Source organism: Diadema setosum, chromosome 7 (assembly GCF_964275005.1).
Source record: "Diadema setosum chromosome 7, eeDiaSeto1, whole genome shotgun sequence".
NCBI classification, from domain to species: domain Eukaryota; kingdom Metazoa; phylum Echinodermata; class Echinoidea; order Diadematoida; family Diadematidae; genus Diadema; species Diadema setosum.
In genome coordinates this window covers 5,267,760-5,287,133 of record NC_092691.1, presented here as the reverse complement: position 1 = coordinate 5,287,133, position 19,374 = coordinate 5,267,760, and the positions used below count along the sequence as shown (strand labels likewise).

The 19,374-nt window shown below is 40.1% G+C and overlaps 1 protein-coding gene across 1 annotated transcript in view; it reads left to right on the top strand.

Annotated features, from left to right (window-relative positions):
• The window catches only part of LOC140230611 (uncharacterized), a 51,267-nt gene that overhangs the window by 24,364 nt on the left and 7,529 nt on the right, over positions 1-19,374 (top strand). The window contains exons 14-25 of the mRNA XM_072310752.1: positions 1,429-1,559; positions 2,553-2,735; positions 7,837-8,013; positions 8,883-9,065; positions 10,202-10,453; positions 11,727-11,915; positions 12,495-12,746; positions 13,499-13,684; positions 14,552-14,800; positions 16,282-16,473; positions 17,709-17,897; positions 18,372-18,572. Coding sequence (XP_072166853.1) covers positions 1,429-1,559; positions 2,553-2,735; positions 7,837-8,013; positions 8,883-9,065; positions 10,202-10,453; positions 11,727-11,915; positions 12,495-12,746; positions 13,499-13,684; positions 14,552-14,800; positions 16,282-16,473; positions 17,709-17,897; positions 18,372-18,572 — 2,384 coding nt within the window. The remainder of the gene's footprint in view (positions 1-1,428; positions 1,560-2,552; positions 2,736-7,836; positions 8,014-8,882; positions 9,066-10,201; positions 10,454-11,726; positions 11,916-12,494; positions 12,747-13,498; positions 13,685-14,551; positions 14,801-16,281; positions 16,474-17,708; positions 17,898-18,371; positions 18,573-19,374) is intronic.

The following is a 19,374-nucleotide window of genomic DNA, read 5'->3' as shown; positions in this document are numbered from 1 at the left end:
GGGTTCATGAAATTCGCCTCTTTGTGGAGAAGTCAGGTATTCATTAATGTATCAGTACTATGTCCAACCCAAGTGAAGCTGCCTTATTACTAACAGTGTACACTTTGTCACAATGGAGACAACTTCTCTTGCTAACCTGGTCAGATGTATATAAGTCTAGCTCATGTTATTTCTCTACTTTTTTCTCTCTCGCTATTCATTTATCTCTTTCTCTCCCTCCCTATTCCTCTCTCACTCTGTATATCTTTGTCTTACTTTATCTGTTTCTCTTTCTCTGTCTGTCTCCTCTCTATTTACTAATTCATGTATTCATGTATTCATGTATTCATCTGTTTATCTCTATCTATCTATACATCGATCTATTCATCGATGTATACATCTATACATCTAGGCCTATCTGTCTATTTATCTATTTATTCATTTATCTATCTATCCATCTATCTATTTGTCTGTCTATTTACCTTTCTATCTATCCGTCTACCAAAAATCTTCTGCTTTATTTCTCCATAATAGGTAACTGTACAAATGGATGTGTACATGGTGCGTGCGTTGGCCCTGATATGTGCAGGTAAAATGTTTGCATTTATTTTTGTAGGAAAGATATATAAGCTACTGCAGTCGCACAAATCACTATTATGTTTCTTTTATGCCTTTCGAAAGCAAATTTTCATTGCGGACATTATCTCAGCTAGTGATTAAACTACACTCCTTGTGTAATGTCGTCATGCCGGAATAGAGTCAAACCTGTCTACAGCGGCCATCCAAGAAGATGAAACGAGCGATCGTTATAGACAGGTGGCTATAGACTGATTATCCGACATTTTGTGCGTGTAGGCTTACTAGTATTACTCGCATCTAAATGTATTGTTATTGTATTCATCTGAGTACTTACATTGTACCAAGGAGGTATACCTCCCTGCATGTACATTATGTGTATGTTTGCACGCGTTTCATGCATAGAACAATGCTGGTATTTAACTATCGAGTTGAAGCTTAACATTGATGCGGGCATCATTATAACTGAATAGAGGGAGAATGCAGCGGTGGCCATCACTGAACTGTTAGCAATGAATTATCGGCACGGCTGCAAAGCAGCAAACACTATTATTCTTTCGGCTGCGGATCCGTATAGCTCTGCGGCCGCAATTTACAGGATAAAATCTACAGGGCCTTTAACGTGGATTTTCTCTAAGGGGGGGGGGGGGGGGGTCAGTGGCCGCATAGGTGACCGCTATAGACAGGTGGCCGCTAAGGTAGGTTTCACTGTAGATGATTACGCATGGATATTTCTACATTTCTGAACATTGATTGATGATATCATGAATGTGAGACTTTCTTCTCGTTATGTGAGAATGAGTTGAAGAAGAATTAATTTGAAGACGATATTTGCATCGAAGTAGCATGTTTCTCTCCTCTTACTGTCTACAGCTGTGAAGATGGCTACAGGGGCCCCTCGTGTGAGGATTGCGTGCCGTTCGAAGGTTGTGTCCATGGAACCTGTGAGAACCCTGGTGATTGTATCTGCCTGCCGGGCTGGGGTGGCCTCTTCTGTGACACAGGTAGAACAAATCCTCATAATTTATAACAACAACAACAACAGCAACAACAACAACAACAACAACAACAACAACAACAACAACAACAAATATAACAACAGCAGTAGCAGCAACAACAGAATCAGCAGCAAAAACAGGAACATCAACAACAATAGAAGCAACAACAGCAATGTCATCAACATCAACATCAACATCAACAACATCAATCGAGTAGCCGTAGCGACAGCAGCAGCAAAAACCACAACAACAACCCATACCTCACAATTTAGAGTAAAGAGAATCTTTAGTAGAAAAAAAAGGTACGCTTGTGCAGGCAGAAGCCCGTGGACAACGACTCGGGTGTGGCGTGTAGAAATGCGTAATCTACCTGCATATATGAGAAAATCTTTCGTAGACATTGCTTTTCCCAAATTCATTGACGAATTTTAAAAGCAGAGCTGGGTATTCATACCATTCACTATTTTCTTCGAGTCACGAGTATGATGTAAAAACCGTGCATTATGCACTGCTGTGACATTATTTCACAGACTTCAGTTTTGACGAAAGCAATTAAGTGAACAAAAAGTTGAAAATTGGTAAACCGTACACCGATCACGTAACAATCTCTATCATTATTATCATCTCATTTCAATATTTTTGTTATTATTACTGTTATCATACTATTGTCATTACCATTGTTACTATCACCTAAGTAATAATGCTTTTGTTATAGGACCCTGATAATCGTAATCACTGTTGCTGTTATTGTTAATATTGTTATAATTATTAGCAATAATGATAATACAATACATTTATTAGGCGCTTAATAAGGATTTTTCAAAGCACTCAGTTTACCAGAAAATTAAGATTTAATAAAAGATAATACAAAAATACAACAAAAAAATCAAAACAGGTGTGTAATTCAGAAAATATATTTATATGTATTTTCAATTGCAAATTTAATACTGCTGATATGACAATAATCATTGATTTATTTTTCATATTTTTCTCGTGAAGACCTCGTAAGAAGATGTCCGGTTGTTGTAGCCCCTCCTCACGGGAACTTGACCTGCACGGAGGATAGGGTCATCGGTTCGGTGTGCACACTACAGTGCGAGGAGGGGTACAGGGTCCAGGGACCATCGGACATTTCTTGCCTGGAGACAGGCGAGTGGGACACTTTGCCCCCACAGTGCGAGCGTAAGTGCACCCTCGAGTGAGCAATGGACTCGATCTGACGTCACATTGTGTCGAAGCTGACACAAGATGGCCATACCTTCGCAAGGTCTTTGGGCAAGGTTTTGGCTTGCCAAAATATTTAACCACTGTGCATAAAGTTGCCGACGGTCATTCGATCAAGTACCCTCATGAATGACCCGATGTTTACACGATCAGAACCAATTCCGAACACTTTCTTTTTATTGTGTGTCCATCTTTCTTTGCTCGATTACGGGACAGTGTGACGACTGCATAATAGCCATACACGTATCCACGTATTGCAGGCACAATGATTGTACGTTTCGAAGCTTGGTCCTGACGAATGCAATCGGTGAAAAAAAATGTAAACCGTTCATTCATCCCGTATACTATTATTGAGATTTGTTATTATTATTATTATTATTAGTAGTAGTAATAGTAGTAGTAGTAGTAGTAGTAGTAGTAGTCGTAGTGGTAGTCGTAGTAGTAGTAGTAGTGGTAGTGGTAGTAGTAATAGTACAGCCTGCAGTAATAGTAGTAGTAGTAGTAGTAGTAGTAGTAGTAGTAGTAGTAGTAGTAGTAGTAGTAGTTGTAGTAGTATAGTAGTAGTAGTAGTAGTAGTAGTAGCAGTACTAGTAATAGTAGTAGTAGTAGTATTAGCAATAGTGTATTATTGTTTATCATCATTATCATCATCATCTTTATCATTAGAACAAAATTGTCAGCATTTCTCCTTTTTTTTCGTATTTGTCTCGGAAAGAGCTCGTAAGAAGGTGTCCAGCTGTGAATGCCCCGCTTCGTGGGAATTTGACTTGCACAGAAGATAGGGTCATCGGTTCTGTGTGCACACTACAGTGCGAACAGGGGTACAGAGTCCGGGGACCGTCAAACATCTTCTGCCTAGAGACAGGCCAATGGGACACGATGCTTCCCCATTGTAATCGTAAGTGCGGTCCACGAACAACTGTGCGGTGGATGAAAATTCTAATGAAGGTGGTATCACATCTCCTCGAGAAAATCAATATGTGAGGCGTGGCCTGATGACGCGTGTTTGTATGCTTCCGAAATGGCTAAAGCATTTTACAAGATTTATAGAGATAGAAGTTTTCAAATACCATGTCTCCATTCTTTGCGTCGTCCATTTGAAATTAAGTCTTCATATTTGCATTTAGATTATTTATTCAACAGCTTATCATCATATTAATGCGGAAGCTCAGTAGTGCCACAGAGAAAGTTTTTTTTTTTTCTATTCTCGAGCTTTTCGGGGCCGACAACGAAAGCATAAAACGAAATGTTAGATCTTGTCTTTTGGACTGAGAAAAGGGGATGGCTAGTAACTGATCAGTGGGAATCAGTGGGAATGCTGGGGGATGATTGTTCCAATTCTTGTGGGATTCATTTAAGATTAGATTATACAGCATATCAATATATTGTTGTGTGAAAATTATTTGCTTCAGAACGGTCTCATATTCAAGTAATGTGCAGTTGAATGCCCCGTCACTGTGCAGGCATGATAACCTGGAAACATGAAACTGCACCATACTTGAATATGAGACCATTCTGAAGCAAATAATTTTCACACAACAATAGATATATAATGTACTCCTAAATGAATCTCACAATGATTTTAGCAATCATCCCCCAACATTCCCACTGATTCCCACTGATCAGTTACTAGCCATCCCCTTTAAAGGGACATTCCACGCGATTTTCATAATTTCACATCATGTAGTACATTAAATCGACAACTCCGTGTACAGATTTGTAATAATTTATTGTGGTTCTTGAACTGAGAAACAATACTTCGAAAAACCTTAAACAAATTACACTGAACAAGGATGATGACATAGGAGGTTCACATATTTCAGAAATGTAGCAGTGTAATTCCATTACAATACAGCTTGCTTGCGAGTTCACCTGTGTTATAATCTATGCATGCCTTCTTCTTTTGTTCTGCTTCCTTGATCCCCAACTCATGCATTCTTATGGTGACTCTGCCATGTCATCATGCTTGTTCATTGCAATTTGCTCTAAATATTGAAAATGTTCTTATTCTTCATCCCAATTTTCACAAATTCTGAAACTCTGTCCTCAGTATAACTAATTTTTAGTTGTTCAAATGTAAACATCTGAAAATCATCCGGAGGTCCCCTTTAATATCTCCGGTCGTGAAATGATGAGAAGGCAAGATGCTATGGCTATGACATCTAACCCTCTCGACTTTTCGAACCCTTAACCCTTCCTGTGCCAATGGGTCAAATGTGCACAAATTTTGCACACAAACCTATTAAAGGACAAGTTCACCTTCATAGACATGTGGGTTGAGTGAATGCAGCAATATTAGCAGAACACATCAATGAGAGTTTGAGGAAAATCGGACAACACATTCAAAAGTTATGAATTTTTAAAGTTTCTGCTCAGTCACGGCTGGATGAGAAGACTACTATAGCTTGTGATGTCATATGAGTACAACTGAATAAAGAAAGTATAAAGAAAATTCAAGATATTCTCACTTTTCTCACATAATAAAAGAACACTCGACTTCTCTCTTTCAGAAGTCAGGGGGAATAATATTACCCCTAACATAAGTCGGTAACAAGTCAAGGAAATGTGCACTTTATTAAGAAAGTCAAGTTTTGTGAAATTCTCTTTTTATTTTCCTTATATCGTTGTACGCATGTGACATCATAATACTGTAGTAGTCTTCTCCTCCAGCAGTGATTGCACAGATATTTTAAAAATTCATAACTTTTGAACGGATTGTCGGATTTTCCCCAAACTTTCACTGATGTGTTCTACTAACATTGTTGCCTTCACTCAATCTACATACATATGAAGGTGAACTTGTCCTTTAATAGGTAATGAAGGTGGCATGCAGAGTTTAAAAGTCAGGAAGGCGAGAAACTGTCCATTCTTCTCAGAGGCACCTATAAGCTTCCGTACTGATTTTAAAGTTGCGTGTGTCTGGACAAGAGTCAAGCACCTACCCAATCAGCATCTAGTCAACCATCAAGAAGGGGTAAAAACAACTTAAAGTTCGTAAAAGTGTTTGAATTATTCAAGGTCTTCTTCCGGACCTATTTGTGAAATTGGTTTTAATAACATGATATGTTTTAGTGAGAAAACTAACGTAAAAAAACCCCCAATAAAACCCAAATCGCCTTGTCATTATCAAGGTTTTACTGCTGTATTTGATGGCATACGATTGAATACATCTTAGGTCATGCACATGCATCTGTCCATTCCCGCCCTGTAGGGATCCGGTGCCCTCCATTGGAGCAGCCAGCCCACGGAGAACTGGTGTGTCCTTCGGGAAACATGAGAAATGTTTTCGATGCCGTCTGTACTGTCGTGTGTGACGAGGGCTATACCAGGCAGGGCCAGAGAAACTCCGTCCGTTGTCTTGAGACGGGCCAGTGGGACTCCATGGCGGAATGCGAGAGTGAGCTTGAAAAGTTTGAATCTTAACTTTTCTATGTTTACGTTCATCATTGATCAAGATTTTACGATTCAGGCAGGAGGTACTAATAATGGCTAAGTTATGGTTTTCCTTTAAAATCAGGGCTCCTCTCCTCCAACAAAGTCATAAGTTATCATTACCAGAATTTTGATGGTCTGACTTACTCCAACGTTATCGGATTAAGACTAGTGAAGAGTCATATGTCTGTGATGCTATCGGAGTAATTAGTTTGGGAGACGGTCACATTTAAGTGGTCTGTCGACGCGTAACCGGAATGTTCTAGATCTATGAATTCTCGAAGAAAAGATGACTTAGATTTAGAGTAAAAATTGAGGTTTGTTTAAAATCAAAAGATATTTTTTCTTCCCCTAGTTCACACAGTGAGGTCTGAAACATTTTGCAATATGTGTGTACATATGTCGTTTTGGTACACATCAGAAGTTTTGATCGGAAGTTGTATAGGCGAGGTAAATGAGAGAGTAACGTGATCGACAGTATTATATCCTCCAAGTCTGTTTTCTAAACACGTCCTGTACTAACATCTCGTGTAGAAATTGAAAAGCAATTTATCATTGCAAAGCTTGGAAAATTTAGAATAACAAAAGCTGGAATTTCTGTTTGGTGACCTTATTGGACTTTTTTGATGTCATGTGTATGAGAGAGATTGAAGTTGAGAAAAGGAGGCACGAAAGAAAAATTATTATCCAGTCCATCGTCTTCCAAGTAGATAATAAGATTTAGTTCAAACTTAACTTGAAGGAAACTTGCCGCGACTGTACAACTTATGACAGAAGAAAACAGTAAAGATAAACAAAAAACACTTTCAAACATTACTAGCATCACTTTAGTATATCGGCGCTATTTTGTTCTCGGGTAATCAGATAGTGTTTCATTGAAGCTGTCCTTTTGTTTTTGTCTGTTAGTTGAGCGTTGTGACGTTCTACCTCCACTTCCCCTCGGCAGCATGAAGTGCACCCAAGGTAACGTTTTTAATTCCACCTGCGTCTTTGCGTGTGACAATGGTTTCCAACTGAATGGACCTTCTTCCAGGGAGTGTGATGCGTTTGGCTCCTGGTCGCAGTACCAGCCAGTGTGCGAAGGTGAGATTATAATAAGGCTTGACATTCTTGCTAATTCATCCCCTCCTCCTTCCCCTCCCCTCTCCTTCCCTTCACTATCATTCTCTCTATCTGGGCCCCCTCCACATGTCTTCTTCGACAGACAACCAGCACTACCACCCCCTCCTTCACCTCATTCTTCTGTTATTATTACCACTACTTGTACTGCTATTACAACAACAACTACTACTACTACTACTACTACTACTGCTACTACTACTACAACGACGACTACTATTACTACTACTACAACTACTACTACTACTCCTGCTACTACCTCTACTACTACGACTACTAGTACTATTTCCACTACTACTTTCCCCTTTCTTCCCTTCCCCCTTCACACGTCTTCGAAGGTGAACCTCTTCTCCTCCTGTATTCATCATCTGCCCCTCTCCCATCCTCCTATGATGCTATGCAAGCCCATTTCAGTTTAGAGAAGCATTATTCTTAATCATAAGCTGTTTTATGTTTATGACACTCAGTACAGCAACGACTTGCTCTGTTCTTTGCTTTCCCTCGTTAGCTGTTCGCTGTCCACCGGTACTCCAACCAAGCTTCGGTATGATGACCTGTACGAATGGCGCCGGCCTTGGATCGGTGTGTACCTCAAGGTGTGGCTTTGGGCACAGACTCATCGGACCCAACGTGACAGAGTGTGTAGCTGGAGGCAGATGGACAAATGACCTGCCAACTTGTACTGGTATGAACAAGGCAATTTCTTGGCATTTGTCATACTTTCACTGTGTACTGGCTGTGGCGCAATACGAGTTGATCAGCCCTTATAATATAACAGCTGCATTCCACATTCTTTTTATTTTTGCACAAAATAAACGTTACTTGGCCATGCCGACATCATCAAGATCATCTGTGTGAAGGCATAATGTACTGGATTAAATAAAGATAACGCGTAATGCATCCATACTCACGGTCAGCTCTCAGTGTGTCATCATTATCTACCTTAGATATTAAGTGAGCAACATGTCCGTATCATTCCATACTCCATATAGTTCCTTGATACCCTAACAGTAGGAGTGCTATAGATTCGTTGTGTTCTCGAAGTCAGTTGTTCACCTGTAAGCCCATATACCAATCTGTCTGTCTCCCCACCCGTCTTGATTTCGTTTCCATCTATCAACAGCCTGGTCAGAATTGAGAAATTACATGTATATTGATGATATGACCTAGGTGAAGTGTGAGAGGGCAGTTGAGTGAGAAGTTATTGAACAAAATGTGATGAAAAGTCGGTGTGGTAGAGGTGAAGGTCATATTCTAAAAATGTCACCATACGTGGAGGGCGCGGGTCATGCTCAGCCTGCGCTTTATGAGATGGAAAGCTGATCATTATGTCACACCTACTTCTCCTCCTTGACCTAAGAAGTTGCTTTGCTTGACCCAGCATAGAGATTCCAATCCAGATGCCATGTATGATATTTTTACTCTCTGGAACTCACAGATGACCGGTTGCCAGAGTAATCAGTGATACGAGACCTTATATAATAAAGTATTTGAAAGTGTAAAATCTTGATTTCAACTCTTCCTCCTCACAATTTCTCCCCGAATGTTCTAAAGTTATTACATGTCCACCGCTGGAAGAGGTTCCAACCAATGGACAACTTGCCTGCACAATGGGCGGCCAGTACGGCAGCCTCTGTAAGTACACCTGTGACCGTGGCTTTACCGTCCACCCTCCAGCAGCATCGCTTCGTCAGTGTTTGACAGACGGCTGGACCGGAGAAGTGCCAGAGTGTCGAGGTAGGCGGGAGCTGTCTAGGCGTCTAGCCCGATATCAAGTCTTACCGAAAATAAGTACCAGCCTACTTTGTTTTCACGTTACTCTCTTCAGAGAAATAAAAAGGATGTGGTAAAGAGATATGCGTGTATATTGAGAGGGATGTAACTTCCGCTTCCCCGGTATGCCCCCATAATGAAGTACAGGTGTCGCAGATAACAACTACAGTAGGATTACAGGGGTCATCTCTGAATACACGCCATCAAGTTCTTCAGTACCCTAGGCACCACCTACACCTTGGGTCCGTTTCATGAAAGTCCAATGAAAGACTTCATAAAATAAAATTTCACTTCTCTTTAAAAGTTTGGCCATTTTGAAATGTATGCAAGACTCTTTAGTGATAACTTCACGAAACGGACCCGGGTTTATAATACAAATTAAATATGATTTTTAGCTGGCTGATCTTGAGAGGGTTGACTACGGAAGCTTGTGAGGTGCCACCAAGAAGATGAGATAATTTTACCTTGCCTTCTTGACTTTTTCTGGTCCAAGAAGGCGAAAAGACTAGATCTCGTCTGCTCTCTGTTTGTGTCAGAGTAGGTAAGAAGACGAATAATGAGGTGTCCTCTTTTTTATACCTTCCATCTTATCTTCTTACGGACTCAAAAAGGCGAGATGACAATATCTTCCATCTTGCCTTTCCGACCCGCGAAGACGAGAAGACGAGATGGCGAGCAAAACTCGCATGTTTCCTGCAACGTATTCTGTTAGTCATGTTAGTGACATAGAAACATATCAGCATAGGCAAAGGTGCATTCGCATGTCTTTCCTTAAAGTTATTAGTAATTAAGCAACAATTGGCAGATGAAGTCAAGTGCAGAATCTTTGTTTGTAAGGCTTTTTGCGGTCGTATCAAAGTAGTTTGCAGACAAGATAGTGTAGAAAGCACTATGAAACAAGTGACACGTAGTACATATTCGTTTGCCACATGCGTGATGTTGAGGGTATCATAAACAAACACACAAGTCAACATGCTTGGCATTACATGGTACAGTTCCTTTAATACTTCGTCCCCATCCTTTCTAAATGTTTGTTTACACCACTAACCATTTTATAAACCATTCTCGGGTCCGTTTGTGCCCTACCACTCTCCCCGTAGATACCATGAAGCCCGTCTTCCCGTCCTGTCCGGTCGCCTTGTTCTACGTTTCTGACAAGCTGCAGGAGACCGCTGTTGCCTTCTGGCAGAATCCTGTGGCAACCGATAACTCCGGAGAGACCATCAGGGTAGAACACGTCGCTGGACCTCACCCCGGTGACTCCCTTGCTGGCGGTTCGCACGTCGTGGACTACGCGGCCAAAGATTCTTCCGGGAATACTGCTTTCTGCAACTTCACCGTATTTGTCAGAGGTAAGATGGGAATTGCATTGTTTTAAGTGAGGGTATCGCCAATACGTAGGTGCCGTGCACAGAGCAGCGTTTTAGATGCATTATGAGATAGCTCATGGGACAAACTTGCCCCGGTTTTGGCTGCACATGCACTTATATCACGCTCTGTCTTTATAAAAGAGGTATTTTTTGTTGAAGATTTCTTCGCTTTCCATCATGTGACCAGCACATTGAAGCCTTGCAGTAGTGAACCATGACTCTAGTGACCGCAAATCAGTAAAGCTTAGACACTTTCAACTCTTTTAAGCTGAATTATAGCCAAGAAAAAAGGGCTAGCAACTGAAAAGCACTGAACTCGCGTGAGACAACCGGAAGCGAACAAGGGACCGAGGAATCCCGCAGTGCACCTGTGACAGAGCTCTTCAGCGTGCGCAGGAGTTTTTTACGTCATTGGCGATAGCGAGAATTAAGTGGCAACATCGATCTGTGTTCATACTCGGCTTCGATGAACAGAACAAAGCGAAACAAGCAGAACAGGGAAACATTGTTCGAATCAAAAGACAGTGCCTTGAAACGATCATTTTTGGTTATACTGGAATGTACAAATTGAATGAGGTAATGATAATATCACTCCACATGTGTCTGCTGCATTTCAATTGTTGTTTCTTTTCTATGAATTCAATTGCGAGAAAACATATTTCACATCGAAAGTGAGAATTATGTAAACTGCAAAATTGATTACCAAAAATGATTATCATAACAATTATTTTTTAATACAAAGCAATGGGAGAGTTACATCCTATCCTTGCTTCCTGAATCAACGACTGTATCTAATTTTCATACATGTCTCTGCAAGCCTAACAACGTTTTGTGTTTGAGTCAACTTGATATCTGGTCACAGATTCTTTCTGGTACAATGTTTATTGTTCCAGTCGTAAGAAGGAAAGACAGTGGTGATAGCTTGATATAGACCTCGCACGCATAAAAATAATATGTAGTTTTTGAATGCTGTTTTCATCAGCTTTTGGGGGAATAAAATTATAAATGTTCTTCAAAATATTGTGCATGCCATCTGGTTTTTGTCTGATTACCACAAATTTCGCTAGTCACATAGTCAACGAAAGGGGTAAAAAAAAATGGCCTCCAAGAACACATCGTAATGTAGATGATCTCCATGCAGAGAAATCGTCAACTTTGCTTCTTGAATCATAAAACAATACTAGTAATTGAATCATAAAGAATGTTTTCTTTCTTTGATTTAAAAAAACACACACACAATAACAATGATGACCAGTCATCCGATGTGCCGAGCTGTCGAGTAGCGATAGCATGTCTATCAGCTGTTCCCATGGTAACCTGCTGGATTCTGTCTGTACCTTCTCGTGCGAGAGACCCGGAAGTTCTCTGGTTGGAGCAGAGTCGCTGCAGTGTGTCTACGAGAACGAGAATACTCGATGGAGCAACCCACTGCCCTCTTGCACAGGTGAGCACTCACCCACCCATAGACGTGGTTCAGGAAGTTTGAACCTCAAACCTTGTCTCTGTAATTTTTTTTCTCCCTTAAATCGAACGTAATGATTCTTGGATCTGGAAGACACGGTATACGCAGGGGCATCATAGACTGTGAATGCTGGTCCGGTTCGGATATATTCAAGAATCCCACGTAACAAATTGTTCTGACATCTTTATTATGATTTTTATGTAAGGAACACACACGGCTGGAGAATTTCGACTGAAGTCGACCGTTACACGCCGGTGAGCGTACGCTTTGAAGCAGGTCACATTTGTTGCACATCCATTCGAGCCAACATCTCCCCACATTACAGAGTGTACAACTCAACGCAGAACCTTGCCCATGATATATATATATATTTTTTACTACAATTACTTGTTTCCATGAATTCGTATCGGTCACAAACAGGAGTGTGATCGTTTACTTTCATAGCTACGAGATACTTAATTTGACTTTTAGCACACTTGAGAATCATTTTTACTTTCAGTATGATGAAGAAAAAATGTAGTATAGGGAGCCTTTATCATGATAAATTATGTACATTTACAGGTCTTCAGCGCCCTGTCTTCAGGGATTGTCCGATGTCGCAGGTGGTCGTAGCCAGTAACAATAGCGAGTCAGCAGTAGTGACTTGGGCCCCTCCCATAGCAACGGACAACACCCTTAACGTTATCCCGGCTGTCCTCGTCATCGGACAGGGTCCCGAGAGCGAGTTTGACGAAGGACTGCACATCGTGGTGTACAAGGCCCGAGACGCTTCCGAAAATCTTGCCTGGTGTAACTTTACCATCACAGTGCAAGGTAAGCGATTTATCATTAACAAAATAATGTTTGATTCCCACCCCCACCCCCTCCCCGCCACTTGGGAAAGGCTCACATTCTAATTCACACCTTACAAGCCAAGAGTAACTTAGACCGGTTTCGAAGCATACGATGTGAGAATGAAAATGTAAAAAGAAAATAAAACAAAGGAAAACACCCTCCCCATTTTCCCTTTCTCCCACGCAACATAGGGTTCGCTTATTATTAGTATCAACAAGCTCGTAAATCATGGCCCTTTTCTCAAAGTAACATTTTTATGTATAGCCTACGTGTCTTAAATCATGTTACCGTCATTTATTCTGATAGGTTCGGAACAGCCAGTTGCTATATCATATTACATATATTTTTAAAACTGAGCATCTCCACTTCAGAATGTGACTGTAAACTAATACTTCTATTCCACAGAGATTGTTTGTTTTTTTTTTCTCATCGGTCACTTGTCGTTTTGTCATTGGTCTCTTGTCGAAAGCAAAGGTTGTCGCTTCCGGTAATCAACAATTCACCTGACAGTCAACTAACACAAGGCGGATTCATCAGACCGCGATTCGATACACTTTGGTTGGTGGTCGGAAGCAAAAAAAAAAAAAATGCTTCCGACGAGAGAACGCTGAGAATTTTTGTTTATTTATTCATTCATTTTTTTTTTTGGTTTGGTTCGTGGTGCATGGCAGGGTATTTTTTACATTGAGTAACCTCGTTGGGTAATTCTTTGATTTTTCTTCTCCCTATAGTCATACGCTGCCCCAGCCTTCCTCAGCCTGATGTTGGAGAAATAGAGTGTACGGGTCAAGTTCTTGGGTCAGTGTGCACCAGGGTGTGTCCGGACAGGTACGGACTCCTTTCTGGACCATCGACCGTTGAATGTCTCAGGAACGAAGATATGGGCATGTGGTCAAACCAGCTTCCAGACTGCGTTGGTAAGTCCTCTGACTTATTAAGTAGTACACCCTCATAATGCCACTCCCCCCCCCCCCACACACCCATACACACACACACCTACACACACAGACACACACACACACATACACACTCACACACACACAAAAAAAAAAAAATAGACATTTTTGATATTTTGTTCTTGATCGATGGTGACGGTTAACTGTTTTCCATCAGGTAAAAAACCCCCAAAAACCAGTAGTCCACGGTTCCCACAAAGGAATCTAGAAAACCATCAGTAAGTAATATATATTCCTCTTTATACTCCATTGGTAAAATGTATTTGGAAAAAAAAAAATTCTACTCAAATTTTGTGTGACTTAATTAATTTGTCATAGTGGTGGGTTAGACAATTATTTATGTTCTCCTCACTTCATTTCTCTTTTTGTCTATGAATCCATCCATCCACCTTTATATCCATATATCCACCTATCCATCAAACCATCTATCCATATTAATCCTTTCATTGTTCTATCCATCTCTTCATCTATCTTTGCATCTATCCATCTATGTATCTCTATGTATCTATATCTATCTACCTATCTACGTATCTATCTATCCATCTATCTATTCATCTATGCTATCCAATCATCTATCTATCTATATCTATTTATCCATCCATCCATCTGTCTATTTCTTTATCTATTAATTCATTCATCCATCTATCTATCCATCCATCTATGTACCTATATCCATCTATCAAATCATCCGTCTATCTATTATCTATCTATCTATCTTTCTATCTATCTATCTATCTATCTATCTATCTATTTATCTATCTATTTATCTATCTATCTATCTATCTATCAATATATATCAATCCATCACTCTCTGTCTGCCTTTCTCAGATGACAGTCCACCGATTCTGACTCCCCTGCCACCGTCAAGACGAGTCTTCGCAGAGCCTCTCCAAACGAGCGTCACCGTTGACTGGGAGCCCCCTCGGGTGGAGGGCGAGACGGAGGAGATTACCGTGGTGCACGAGGCGGGGCCCGCTCCAAACAGCGACTTAGAGGAAGGCGTCCACTGGATATCGTACTATGCAGAAGACAGCACAGGGAACGTTGCCAAGCATACTTTCAATATCACAGTGATAGGTATGTGAATTCAGATGGCTGTCGCTTTGTTTATGTTCTTAGCAGTAATAGGGCCTATTAGTAGTAGTATTAGAAGTTGAAACAGAGGGGTTATAGATGTTTGTTTATTAATTTTTCCATCTGAGAAAATGTCTGGATAGCCCATATTCAGCTACGTTAAGCTGGTCTTCCATGGGGTCCAATTGGATGTGAGGTAGGACCACTTCACCGGGAAACACCCTGCTCTTTGCGATGAATGAATGAAGCGGGATCTTTTACATGCATGAGTTGTTACTCTCTCATACACGGGACCTTCATTTTATGTCCTATCCGAGGGACAGAGAGTTTTGCCTCTTGCTAGAGGGGACGGTATGCTTACACACAACATTGCTCAGTCCAGACTCGGGTTCGAACCCTGGCCGCGTGATCGTGAGGTACACGCGCTACCGACTGAGCCAACTCACCGCCCATGGATAATAATGATAATAATAACAATAATAACGATAATGATAATAATAATAATAATAATAATAATAATAATAATAATTATAATAATAATAATAATAATAATAATAATAATAATAATAATAATAATGATAATACTAATAATAATAATAATAATAATAATAATAATAATAATAATAATAATAATAATAATAATAATAATAATAATATATGATTCTAATAACTTTTAAGATTCATAGTAGTAATAGAAGTTATGGTAATAATATCACCTAGTTATCATCATCACCATGCTCATTGTGATGACCATCATCATCCTCACCATCATCGCCATTATTTTTATTACATTTATAGTATTTTTAACAAATATTTCGAGATGTGATGAATAGTATATAACAACGAATTCTTTATCGTACAGATGATATAATAAGATACAATCACAAACTTACTTGAAGAATAGGGTCACTTTAAGAGGAGACTGTGTGATTAACTCTTTATGTGCCATGGTGGAAACCCCCTGTGTGCCACGTTATTCTGAGACACGAAGGTAGTCTTGCTTCGAGAAAGAATTCGGTTTTTCCAGTTTGTATAACTTCTACACATTTTTGTTAAGGTGGACATAATAGTGAGCAAAGTTAAAGAGGAATGCAATACTTTACTCCCATATAAATTGCACGACAAATCTATTTCCATTTTTTCTTTTGAATGACTAGTTGCTACATTACTGTAAAGGCACAACTTTTGCACATAAAACCGTGACAGAAACTTAGAATGTACACGCAAATCTAGTTGTTAACACCGCTTGATAGTCAATCACCGAGTAGAATGCAAGCCATATGTGAGAGGAACAAAAGCGCGAGAAACGCTTTGATCGTTCCGCGGGATTAGCGATCTATCGATCGGTTTAAGCGCCTTTGTTTGTTGAGCAAAATATGCGAAGTTGGCACGCCGTCGACTGAGTCGGACATGCGAACGTGGCACATAAAGAGTTAATAATATCCTTGGATATATTAACCCACTGGCTCTGATTTTTACAATAGTGGTCCGCTGCCTTGAACTGGAAGTGACTGGTAATCTCAGGGTAGACTGTAGTCATGGTAACCTCCTTGGTTCCTCCTGCTCTGCTGGATGTCCCCATGGATCAAACCTGGTTGGATCCTCGGCTCTTGAATGTCTCTCAGACGGGAGGACGGAGGTTGGAAGTTGGAATGCTTCTCTTCCATTTTGTCAAAGTGAGTTACAGTATATTACAACAAAAGAAAAACTCTTTTTATTCAATACGTCAATGTACCAGGTAATTTGTCCGTCAATCATGTAAGTTGCAAAGAAGAAAAGACTAACCTGAGTGGATTTCCAGGTTAAGGAGATGGTATTATATTGGTGGAGATGAGAATTGGGCTTTTAACTTTTTGCTAAACAAGAAATCACTCATAAAATAGTACAGAGCATGTCATTCTAAGAGGAATTCAAAGTTTATTTGATGAAAATCGGTTTTGAATGGCTGAGACATCCAAAAACAAAATAAAGCAAAGAGACCGCAATAAAAGATGGGTCCCACCTCTTATTAAGATCACACTATTTTGGATATCTCATCCATTTTCAAACCAATTTTCATCAAATAAACGGTAAATTCCTTTTGGACTCACATGCTCTTTTATATTTCATATAAGGTTTCTCGTTGTCTCAGCAAAGGGTGCTAGAAACCAGAAGTTTGGTCTCAACCAAAACTCCCTTAAAGTCAGTAAAAAGGTCAAAGATTATACTGTAATGTACCTCATCTTACATTCAACTGTCAGTCATCAGAGAATGATATATTGACGTCAAATGGTGACGAGATTGTATCCGGATCAAATGAGTACTTTATTCCAAAATTGGTCATAAATCATCTGTGGGTAAAATGTGCTGATGTGTGGCATGAGAGGGAAATGGATGAACAATTCACATCCTGGAGAATTCCAAACACTGTCTCTTTGCATTTTAATATTCGAAAGTGCTTGCAGAGATGCAATATTTGTAGCTACTGGACAGAACAAAAAAGGCGGTCGTGTTCACACGGAAGTTATGTCACATATTTTTGGCTAAAATCACTTTTGTCTACCAACCTTTCAAAGAAAAAAAAATCCATCAATGTGCACACGGCTCTGATCATCTCTCTCTAGTCTCCTATACGTACCTACTCACTGAATTCCGATCATTGCAAAAACAATCACATAATTTCATATAAAAACGGAGAAAAGATAAATTGAATCAAATCAAATCAAGTCAAATCAAATGATATTAGAATATCCAAGAATGAAGTTCAGTTGTGAAAAAAGTGCAGTCAACACTCGCAGTTAGAATGATGTGATGCATGATGGGAATTATTTCAATCTGTGCAAATGAATGCGTTATTCAATCCTTCAAACATTATATTTTTCCCCATTTGTTATTGTTAGTTCATTCCTTTTTTAATATTTCGACCCATCAGTTCAGACGTGTCCAGCCCTGGATGTCCCGCCATTTGCCACGATGAGTGAGTGCCCTGCCGGCGAGGTGGAGTCCCATGAATTTGGGATCAGCTGCAAGTTTACCTGCCTCGAGGGGTACTTCGGCGTGGGCGAACCGAGGAAAGTGTGCCAGGCTGACGGATGGTCAAGCACAGACTTCCGATGTCAGAGTGAGAGTCCCTATGCTGCGCGTTACAATATTTTCCAGAAATGTCGTTGTACTTTGCAGTCTTTTAGTCCCACTAATATAACAAATACTATGCCAATCATGGAGAAACTGATCGCAGTCCATTGCCAACTTTTTCATCTGTTTTTATACAATCCACAGCACATTTCGGTGTTTGTTTTTCAGAGAAAAAAGTTCCTTTTTTTCTACTTTTACCTTGTTTTGTGCAATTTGCTTTGTATGCACACCATCTATTTTAAGTATTATCAAATTGATTTGACTGGTGCAAAGAGCACGTAACTGGAGGCTTGTTTATTAATTGTGCTTGGTAACATTAAGATTCTTTAAGAAGACATGGGTGTATGTTTTATTTACAGTTATTTGTGTTGTCCCATTGGCTTGTTATGCTGTTTTTTCCTTCTGAAAATTTTCCGTCAACTTTGCCCCAACTGTCATTTTTATGTTTTTCAAACGCCAGGGCTACCATGTATGCCGTTGCAACAGACCGCAGGTCTGATCATTTTCCCGGCGGATTGTTTCACGGCGCCAGTGTACGGTACGGTTTGTGGCGTGCAGTGCAGGAAGACCGGCTTTAGTCTCCTGCATGAAGACCTGATGGAGACTCGCTGCACGGCGGACGGCACGTGGGAGCACAGTCTGGAGGAGTTTAGTTGTCATGGTGACTACATATTTTCGTCTTCCATCGACGTTCTTCCTCACCTAAGTTCATGAAGTTAGGATCCGTGTGGCCCTGTCAATGCATACCATACAAAGAATACTTTAAAAACAACAACAACAAACGGTACACTATCCACCAATGCTACAAAGGCTATTGATATCCTGGGCCTTGCCTGGAAAACTTCATACATAAGAAGTTACGTTCATCCTCGAGGTTAAAGATCACCGTCTGAACGTACCTACAGTTCTTTGACCAAGAAGACACGGATTGCCCAAATATACAACAGAAGTGAATCTCCTTCACTGCAAAAAGTCCGGCGTTAAATAGTGAACACCGAGCTGGTGTTAAATTTTCGGTGCTCATTTATGGTGTTAAATTAACACCCCCGGGTGTCATTTCCAAATTTTAAACTGTTTTTTGAAGAGTTTCTTAGTAACTGCACTTCTTGTTGATTTTTAATTTAAACAAGACGATCAAGAATTTTACGTTGAAATACTAGATTTTTGAAAAAATGTGAAAATAATTTTACACCAAAGTAACACCAGCTGGTGTGGTCCCTTATTGAAGCTGGACGGGTGTTAAACCATTGATATTAACACCAACAAGTATCAAATCAACACCATGTGGTGTCATTTTTTAATTAACACCAGTACAGTGTCAAAATAACACCTGGTACAGTGTCAAATTAACACCACGAAGTGTCAGGTGAACACTTTTCAACACCATCACAGTGCATTTTTAACACCTGTGGGTGTGGTCCTTTATTGAAGTTTGATCGGTGTTAGATTTAACACCCGTGGTG